General features: G+C 37.2%; 1 protein-coding gene across 2 annotated transcripts; it reads right to left on the bottom strand.

Moving 5' to 3' along the window:
- Positions 1-4,944: 4,944 nt before the first annotated feature.
- On the bottom strand, positions 4,945-10,947 carry LOC140135741 (selenoprotein H-like). Of its 2 annotated transcripts, none has more exons than XM_072157342.1 (4): positions 10,733-10,947; positions 7,199-7,344; positions 6,781-6,883; positions 4,945-5,999 (listed from the first exon to the last, which is right to left on the bottom strand). In XM_072157342.1, exons 1-3 carry the CDS (start codon positions 10,897-10,899, stop codon positions 6,786-6,788), a joined length of 411 nt encoding a protein of 136 aa, XP_072013443.1. In that variant the 5' UTR covers positions 10,900-10,947; the 3' UTR covers positions 4,945-5,999; positions 6,781-6,785. The 2 variants fall into 2 exon arrangements, with proteins under 2 accessions (XP_072013443.1, XP_072013442.1); XM_072157341.1 differs by having other exon boundaries at positions 4,945-6,009.
- Between the last annotated feature and the right edge of the window lie 217 nt (positions 10,948-11,164).

Raw genomic sequence — 11,164 nt, forward strand, 5'->3', positions numbered from 1 at the left:
AAAATGATGCAGATCGTAAAATGATGCAGGCCGTAAGTGGGCTCGCGCGTGTTCACAGAAGATGACGACGGATGTCGCAACGGGTGATTTGCAAATTGCACCGTAAATGGTATCTTGAGTAGATAAATAGGCCTAACAAAATATATTCAACCTTTCTCAATTTCTTTGTATTTTACAAATAAATACTATCTTGAGTAGATAGTGGAAAAACGAACAAGCAAACAAATAAACAAACAAAAAACATCAAAACAAACTTTCCTAACAGACGTTTTCTAAATGTGTGAAAAATTTTCTGTGTTGTTTTATTAAGGGATCTAAAATGAGCGTTTATTGCGTTTCGACAGTATTTTTTGTGTGACATGAGAGCACCTCAGAGCTATCGATTGCATTCTGAATACTGAAGCATGTCTTTCTGATATCAAATAATTTTCATTTTTTGAAAATCACAATATAATACAAATTTTATGACAAATTATAAAATTTGATATTTTTCAAATTTTGATATATAACAGTCCTCGAAGTAAATTATATAAATCTAATGATATATTCTTAAAGTGTATGTAGCAGGAAGAAAAGCCGACGGTCAATTGAAAATTTGGACCTTTCTTGTTGAAGATATGGAATTTTATCCCAAAAAGACCTAATTTTTTGGGTGTTTTGGGGAAAAAAAATCCATATCTTCAATACAAAAGGTCAAAATTTCAATTGATTGTCGGCTTTTCATCCCACCTGCATACACTTTAAGTATAAATCATCAGATTTATAAAGTTTACTTCAAGTACTGTTAAATATCAAAAATATCAATTTTAATGATTTGCCATAAAATGTGTATTAAATTGCGAATTTCAAAATATCAAAATTATTTGATATCAGAATGACATTCTTCGTATTCAGAATACAATTCGATATGTCTGCTGTGCTCTAATGTCCCAAAATAAATACTGTCCAAACGTTCATACCCCAGCCCTTAAGCCCCGTAAAGCCGTCTGCGAGTTCCGAGAAAATGATGCAGGCCGTAAGTAGGCTATTAATGAAGTCATCTTAGGTAGATAGCACCCATTGATAAAAGTCATCTTAGGCAGACAGCACACATTGATAAAGTACATCTTAGATAGCACCCACTGATGACGTCATCTTAGGTAGATAGCACCCATTGATGAGGTCATCTTAGGTAAATAGCACCCATTGATCAGATCATCTTAGATAGATAGCACCCATTGATGTAGTCATCTTCGGTAGATAGCACCTATTGATGAAGTCATCTTAGATAGATAGCACCCATTGATTAAGTCATCTTCGGTAGATAGCATCCACTGATTAAGTCATCTTAGGTAGATAGCACCCATTGATGACGTCATCTTAGGTAGATAGCACCCATTGATGAGGTCATCTTAGGTAAATAGCACCCATTGATCAGATCATCTTAGATAGATAGCACCCATTGATGTAGTCATCTTCGGTAGATAGCACCTATTGATGAAGTCATCTTAGATAGATAGCACCCATTGATTAAGTCATCTTCGGTAGATAGCATCCACTGATTAAGTCATCTTAGGTAGATAGCACCCATTGATAAAAAGTCATCTTAGGCAGACAGCACACATTGATAAAGTACATCTTAGATAGCACCCATTGATGACGTCATCTTAGGTAGATAGCACCCATTGATGACGTCATCTTAGGTAGATAGCACCCATTGATGAGGTCATCTTAGGTAGATAGCACCCATTGATCAGATCATCTTAGATAGATAGCACCCATTGATGTAGTCATCTTCGGTAGATAGCACCTATTGATGAAGTCCTCTTAGATAGATAGCACCCATTGATGTAGTCATCTTCGGTAGATAGCACCTATTGATGTCAGCTTAGGTAAATAGCGCCCATTGATGAAGTCATCTTCGGTAGATAGCACCCATTGATGAAGTCATAGTTGGTAGATAGCATCCATTGATGAAGTCATCTTCGGTAGATAGCATCCACTGATGAAGTCATCTTAGGTAGATACCACCCATTGATAAAAAGTTATCTTAGGCAGACAGCACACATTGATATAAAGTACATCTTAGATAGCACCCATTGATGAAGTCATCTTAGGTAGATAGCACTCATTGATGACATCATCTTAGGTAAATAGCGCCCATTGATGAAGTCATCTTCGGTAGATAGCACCCATTGATGGTGTCATCTTAGGTAGATAGCAATATAGCACCCATTGACAAAGTCACCTGAGCAAGATTGCATCCATTGTTGAAGTCATCTAGGTAGATAGCACCCACTGGATAAGTCATTTTATGTAGATAGCACCCATTAATCAATTCAGCTTTAGGTAGATCACATCCATTGATGAAGTCATCATACACTCACTGATGAATCATCTACTTTAGATAGCACTCATTGATGAAGTCATCTACGGTAGATAACACCCATTGACTGAGTCATCTTCATCAACCATTAAAGTCATCTTAGGAAGATAGCATATTTTGATGAAGTCAACTAGGTAGGTAGCAGTCTTTGATGATGCTCAAAGAAATAGATATCGCCAATTAATGAAATGATGATCATTGAAGAAGAAAATGGCCGCATCAAGGGTTTGAAGGCAAATAAAACTTTCTTTCCTAAACACAAATGCACACATTGTTAAGAATGATGTCATACACTATTTGATAAAATTTTGTACAATACAGCTTTATTTTACACTAGAAAAATACACTAGAAATATTTGTACATGTTTTGATGACGGCTTCACTACAATTATTGCTTAGCTATTTAGGGTTCATTTGCCAAGACCAAATGAAAAAACAATGAAATGTTTTTCTGCTGTCAGTGTAGAAACCTTCTGGCTTTCTCAAAGTGTTGTTAAATAACATGTTAACTGGGTGGGCAAATTATTTTGCCCACCCAGTAAATTCCACTTGTCCATTGCCCAAAAGTGCTCACCCAGTAAATTATTTTGCCCACAAAAAATTGGGCACCATATAATAATTATCATAAAACTAGTACCATGGTGCATTAACATTATTTGAGCAATTTCCACACAAAACCTGAAAGAATTCATACATGTATAAGCCCATAAATTTTAATAGACTTTAAAACATTATTTGGAACTTATCCAGATATACATTGCTCATTGGAAGTCTTTGAGCATGCACAAATAGGTAATAGGTTAAGAACACATTTTTTGTTCATTACTTTTTTCACCTTTCGACTGTGATTCTACATAGGTCTTTATTTGTGCAACATTGTGGCCTAAGTTATTTTATTTAATATAAGAATTGGCAAAATAAACATTTTAATTATAGTTGTAATTCAGGCATTAGAAGGAAAAGTGGCATCTCTGATTACTGGGAAGCTCTGGGAAATACTTGCAAACATTGATATTACTAGTAAATATCTGGTCATACTGGTTTGACAATACTTTGTATTTTAGAAACATAGTTTTTGTTCGTGTTTTTAACAGATTTTCATTACTCATCAAATAATCTCAATACTTTTTAGAAAATGCCACTCATTCAAAACGGGTATAATTAAATTTAAATTAATATTTCTTTAATCTGTGAGTGATATGTGTCTGTGACAATAAGTTACACAGTAAAAGTCAAAACATTATTTCACAATAATAACAAATAAAAATATCACCCTTCCCATTTAATTATACTGCTTTTTTTCTACTCAGGAGTAATGGTGAGTGATAATTAGTATAAGATATTTAAAATGTCCAAAGTGAAATATAATACGGTACATAACTTTTCTTGGACGTTGCTAATATCGGCATAAGATGCCAAGAATGCCATTAATTATACTGCTGCCCACCCAGTAAATTATTTTCCCTAATTTGAGGGCAAAAATAAATTAAATTGCCCACCCAGTAAATTATCCTTATTTACTCCCTGGTTGATGATGTTGTTGATCCACCTGCTTGGAGTATGAAACTTGACTGGATATTTTACTTTTCCCAGAAGTGTATACTCATGCCTCCACCATTGGTTCTGAGTAGAGAATTAAAATTATGTGACTTGTTAAGAAATATATGACCAAGAAACAAATATGTGACTTAGTCATTATTATCCTCAACTCAAGACCAAAGGCAGAAGTATACACTTCCGGGAAAAACAAAACATCCAGTCAAGGTTCCCACTTCATCAAGCAGATGGATCAATAACATCATCAACGCTTTGAGAAAGTCAGAAGATTTCTGGTGAAACTGTCAGTAGAAAAACATAAATTTTCATTTGGGCTTGTCAAGTGAAGTCTAAATAGCTGATTAATTAACATACCTGATGAACCTCTACAATTACAGTTCCTGTAAGTTTGGCTTTACGGGTTTTGTTTTTCATTTGCACCTTTATCTGCTACCAGCACAGATAACGCTTTGTGAAAATCTTTTCTGCTTGTCAGTTTTTCAAAAATATTGAATTTTATGCAGAGGCAACTGTTTGTATTCTTTATTTTTCTTTTGTTGTCAAAAAGCTTAATATCTGAGCCAACTCCTTCTCCGTTGTTGTTTATGTATAACAGAAACAGAACCCCGGAAACCACATTGACGGCATTTGACGACTTACCATCTACAACTACTATTGGTTCATTTGGGGAGGGGGGCATAGGTACACTTGCAAAAATGTGCCCTCTCCCTTCTTTATTTTGTGCAACTTAAAAACCTGGCTATAACACTGCTAACTTATGGGTAGCTTGGTCCAATTTATAAGTCAATACGATAGCTACACTGTACATCTTTGGTAATAACATACTGTCTTCAATACAATACATCTGAGGGGGCTGTCATGTTTTTGGCAGGGAGTCCTAAAATATGTAGGGGTCATATACAAACCTTAAGATACTAATTTTACACAAACAATAGGGGATCCGGGATCATAAAATTATCAAGGGCTTGTCATCATTTAACATATTGGCCAAAATTGCAAAAACAACCAACAATTTTGTGCTACATGCATCCATTCTTTCCAAATAGTCTAGGGGGGGGGGGGGGTAACACCTTTCTTGACCATTTTTGAATAATTTGTTTTCGGGATGTCCATGCAGAAGGGGAATCATGAATATTTTCAACACAATATGGGCGGAGGGATAAATAACTTTTCAACCTATAACTTTTCACTGACATAATAATTTGGAACCCAATTCTGAAGAAAATGATGGCCTCATCCCCGGGCCTCACGTCACATGTTATGTCTGATGCTATCTATTTTACTACCTTCACCTCTGTCATATTCAGTTCATTTTACAACTTTGTGAGGATCAGCCTGTTTTGTACTTGATTGATCCTTTTTCATTTTAGTCATTTTTTTGGATAAAAAATGTGACCCCTTTCAGAACTTCAACTTTAAATGTAAAACAATCTACTGACAAATTGCCAGTGATTTATTTTTTGTTACAAATTTAATATGAATGATAGATTACTTGATAGAGCCATCTGACATATGAACTCTAAATTTTCAGAATGACTTTTGTACAAATCAGGCCCGTAGCAACTTGCAAGGTCGAAAAAATGTGGGGCGGCTATGACAAATATAGGGTGGCCAAATTACAAATCTTTGCCCAAATTGAAATAAAGATACAACGAAAAACATAAAAAATTTCTCAAAAAGCGGGGCGGCCATGGCATCCCTTGGGCGCCCGCTTGCTACGGCCCTGGTACAAATACTTTTTAAAAAGGCATAGGTTATTCATGTTTACTGAAACCACATTGATGTCCTAATGAATACATAATAATACACTCTGTCCTACACCTACTTCTACATGGAATAATATTATTTTTGGTACAACTAATCAAAATCATGAAAACATACACAGCTATTGTGAATCAATATTAAATCAGATGCAGAGTCACAAGTAATGTCAGCCTTGTAGATATCAGGATGCCATCTGTAGCCAGTAAGCTCCTTTGGATGTCATCCGTCATAGACGCTGAGTTCACTAATGAATTTGAATCCTTGCCCAATGTTGATTCTTGGTAGCAGGTGGAATAATACTGTCAACGTTTTGCTGAAATGAACTGAAAAAAAAGAGAAACCATTATTGATTTAGCCGGGGATTAATTTGAGGAAAAGACAAAACAAATCTTTCACTGGTAATAGGTGGGATATATACTTTGTAAAATCTTTGAGCTACCAAAAAAGTCCTTTTTTAGATAAATATGTATTTTACACAATGGTCCCATGATTCGGGCTCCTTGTCCCTTTTCTTTTCCTTTGCATTCCTGATTTTCTCTTTCTGTTTTTGTCACTCAGAGTGTCACTTTTAACTTTTCTCTTTCAATTCTTGTAAGGACCCCCCCCCCTTGGGCTATGCTACCAAATTTACACTTTTTTAGTTTGGTCAACAGTCCAGACTGCAGACACCAAGTTTTTGAATATCAAGAATTGACAGTAAACCCTTAAGGGGGTACTACACCCCTGTGGTAAATTTGTGACTATTTTTGCATAATTCACAAAAATAATAACACACTGTTAACAAAAGTTATGTATATTATTGGGGCAAGGAATCCAATTACTACACTGAAATTTCAGTGACTCAAGACAAACGGTTCAGTATATATGATAGGAAATGAGGTACATCCTAGCGGTACCTTATTTCTTATCATAAATAACGAACCGCTTGTCTTGGGTCACTGAAATTCCAGTGTAGTAATGGGATTCCTTGCCCCTATAATATACATAACTTTTGTTGCCAGTATGTTATTAGTTTTTGAGAAAAATGCAAAAATGGACACAAATTTATCGAGGGGTGTAGTACCCCCTTAACTTAACCAACCAATTTTAGTTACCTGTGTTAGAGGGCATTCTTCATTGCCTTAATAACGACTTCAGCTTCTGGAAATTTTAGTTTCCTTGGAGGACCTTTCTTGATACCAGTCCACAAAAGAACCTCTGCAAAATAGGATGGAAAGAATAGGGTGGAATATTGTAAACCAGAGTTTAAAAACAATAATTTGAATATGTACCATACATATTAAGCCAGGCGGGTACAAAGCCAATTTCATTTTCAATCTTTTTGAGCTTAGGTCGGCTAACAACAATGTTAGTGCCACATTGTGCACAACATGTGCCTAATATTGCTAGCTGTAACTGACTTTTGTTTTTTAAACTTTTGAATTGACAGTTACATTTGTCTAGTATCTCAAATTGAGAAAAACTGATATACATTTATACTGAGAGGTTTTTTTTGCGAAAGAGAAAGCCTACCTGAGCCATCCTCTTTGTACAGAGTACATTCAAAGCTTTTGGACCGAGGTTTTTCAGGGTTCTTTTCAAACGTGAGTTCCGGGAACTCTTTGCACAATGCTTCGATGAGCTGGTCAGCATTGCGCCCATACACTCGTCAGGAACGACTGAAAGAAAGTAAAAATTATTTCAAGAGCAAATATTGATAATAATGCAAAATGAAAATTAACTTGCAGTATAATTATGTCATGATGATGATGTGGACACCAGTAGTATAGCATCGTAGGGGCACAGGAGGTGGGTGGGCATGTGCCCCCAACACAGTGGCCCCAATATGATGACCCGTGCTACGCCACTGGTGGACACTGACTCCATACCGGTAGGCGGTACATTTACCGGTAATTGTATAAAACATTTAGAATATGCAGGCCAGTGATACGATCATAGTACATTGTATCTTACTGCAGTTAGCTCCCGGTCCACGCACTCCGTGCATCCGCGGGTATTCATGCTTGTCGGTGAACTTTAAAAACACCCCCTTTTGCATCTCATTTCGCTAAGTTTTTAGGGGAAAAACACCCCTTTTTTTAGCGATTTCGCGAATTATTTGCCCTTCGACAATACCCCTATTTTCGCTAAAACGCGAATGATATTTCTAATATACTCTTTTCTGGCAGAAACGCGTCGGCTGCTCGATGGAAATACCCTTTTTTTTAATTTCGCGAACACGTGGTTTGAAAAAACACCCCTTTTTTTTTTGTTTTTCTCGAATCGCATTTCTTCATCTGAATACACCCTTATTTCGCGAAATTTTTGACAAGCATGAATACCCGCGGATGCACGGAGTGCGGGGACCGGGAGTTAGCTGTAGGCATGCATCAAGGGCGGTGGAACAATTTTGAAAGTGGGAGACCAGTAATTTATGACTGTTTAAAATTGAATTAATGTCCACGAAGCGAATATCCCGGAGCACCTGCGTGACACAGGGGGGATGTGCCCCCTCAGAAGTGAGAAACTTTTGGAAAATGAAGGCCCAATTGAAGCCATTTGATGGGCCATTTTCCTATTATTGTGTACAATTTTAGTTTGAAAAGGTGAAATGAAGGTTCACGTTGAAGCCATTCGTGGACAAGTCTTACGTGTAGGCGCGAAATTTAGGTTAATTTTCGTGATTGAAAGTTTGAAACAGTATTTTGCTTGTATAAATCTTGGCCTGGATAGCGGGATTGTTGGTTGATTTAATGTATTAAACCCACACTAGGTTTGATTAAAGTGGGGGGGGCAAAATGGTGGGGCCACTACTAGCCTGGGGAAACGGGGGAGGGGGCAAGAGTTTTGACAGGGGTATTTCCCTGGGGTATTTCCCTCATGCCCCACGGGTGGTGCTGCCACTGGTGATTGTTTATCGCTTGTCATGTCTGTGGGTTAGGCTTAGTGTATGTGATACGCACAGCTCCAAGTCCAATCACAGAAGAAATAAAATATTCTGTAAATTGTACACCATGAACATGTATGGACCCCTTCACCGACTCATGAACTCATTCTTCCCTAGGACCATCTGAAACATTCTGCAAGACTGCATCGACCAGCATTCTAGCTGTAACTCGTCGTACCTAGGTCCGTAGATGTCATTATGTTTATGTTTATGATAGAGACTGAAGTCTTGCTGGCAGGACTACCAGCATTCCCAAGCAAAACCACATTTAAGGCTATTGAAACTTGATGTTGAGTTTAGCGTCCCATTTTTTTCAGCTCATAATGAGGCAACTATTTCATTATTCATTATTCATTATTTTCAAGGTTTCATATCACAGCGGCCTTTTACCGATGCTAAATGCGCTTTTGTTCATTTTAATTGGGTATCGCCAGTCGCAATATAATGTCACAAACACACATAAACATTTATAAAAGTATAATAATTTATCTTGGTTTTTGTTTTTCAAGTTTTAAAACAAACTAAATGTATTCCAAAGTATACCATGCCATTCTTCTTCACTCCAATCATGGAAGTAACTTCCATGCTCCAATTTGTACTAACCTCTCTGTATACATTTGGGGATAGAGGGAAATGGGGGAGGGGGGAAGATTGACTCATTTAAACAAAAATAACAATCATGCAGAACATTATGAAATAAATTTTTGGCACCAATTTGTCAAAACTAGGGCTTTCCTAGTTAAATTATTTACAACATCAACAATGTCCATCTGGTAATTAAACATTTTGGCTAGGTTCTCTTCTAGTCTACATCCCAAAGGTATAATTGAAATAATTGGATAGAGCAAGGGTCAAAAACCTGTATATTTTTAATTAATGCTAAAATATTTAGATGGCTTCATCTAATAGTTCTCAAGGTTTTCTATACAAAAAAGGGTTTTAAAAATTTTGCAGAACAAATTTTCTTTCTGGTTTTAGTAGTAATTTGCAAAATAATGAATTATTTTCAGCTTTTACATCTCAAACGCGGCACAAATTTCATAACGCGGGCGGTGGACGCTAAACTCAGAATCAAGTTTCAAGTGCCTAAACAGAGCATTACCCCCCGCCCCACTGAATTGTTTGTACCAGCCACTGCACCTCCTGTTAAAAATACCCCTCCTGTGGAGGACAACCCATGAAGTAGGCCTACCAAGTACAATACACAGCCACAATGACAGCGATCAGCAATCAATGACAATGAGTCATGCATGCCGCATGCATCCATAGGCAACCTGTCAGTGTCACTTGAGAGTGTCTACAAACATGGACCATGGTAGTGACTATTATAGAAGGAGGTTCCACAGAAAAATCCTAATCCACTCAATAGGGTTAAGCCGATTACGCTATTCAACGCGAGTCATCACTTGAATGGATTTAATCAGTGCAGTCCCTCAAACACGGCCTTTTGATGTTTATGATCGTTATGCGACAATATCGATCATCTATTTTAAAATTTAATTTAAACAGACCCCCAGGTGACCCGTGCGAAATGGATGGTATTAGTGCCCTTTTGCATCGGTCACATGATCTTCGATTGCGTCATTGTGTTTCCGAGTTCAAGTTGATTTACTAGCGAAAACCTGATCGAATTCCCTTATTTCCTTCCAAAGTTATGGTGAATTTATGTATTTTTTCTGATCATGATTAGTAATACTGGCGGGTGTCTGCGGGACTTTTAAACAAGTGGAAATGATTTGGAAAGGTTTTCCAAGACTGGCAATGTTGTTTCTATGATCCGCCAAGCTTGGCCATAAGAAATATTGGCGTTATAAAATTACCGGAAGTAAATTGTTTTCCTTTGTTTATGGTCACGCCACAATGCTTTGTGGGTAAAAATGACGCATTCTGCTTAGAAGTCGAGATACATGTAACGGTGGTTCATAACCGCCAAGCTCAATAGATAAGAAGCTTAGCAAATCGATAGTGCACCATTCATACCTGATTGCTCAGTATCGACTCATAACGATCATAGTACAAAGGGAACTGGGTACGTGAATTCTCCTTCTATTTACCTACCATTGATATGCATGGACATAATGATAATTCACATAATTGGCCGGAATTTGTCTTAAGCTTACCAGTGTTCTATCACAATTTTCATGCTGCCGTTTGTTCCCTCCGCATTACTAGCTTTGGCTTTCTTTACAGGAATCTCCGTTTCACTATCTTTGGTGGTTGTTTCTTCTGATTCTGCAGGCAACGTTTCTGCCTTCTTGGGACGACCTCTCTTCCCACGTGGAGCCATCTTGACTTGTTGACGAAAACCCGATTTTACACAGGGTTAACATTCCTGAAACGTACTAGTATTTGAGTCTTATTTGGTCTGGAGCAATTTGCTGATTTTAAATCAAAAATTATCCCCGGGCAAAAATCCTGGATGACTAAGTGTTTTTTTCCTGATATTAGAAGCGAAAAGGAAGACACCTTATCCCAGTGTCGAGGAGCTGAAAATTACCTTTTACCAGCATTTTGGCACTTTTTGCCAATTCTTTCCATCTATGCTGGTTTTT

Source organism: Amphiura filiformis, chromosome 16, assembly GCF_039555335.1.
Source record: "Amphiura filiformis chromosome 16, Afil_fr2py, whole genome shotgun sequence".
Taxonomy (NCBI): Eukaryota; Metazoa; Echinodermata; class Ophiuroidea; order Amphilepidida; family Amphiuridae; genus Amphiura; species Amphiura filiformis.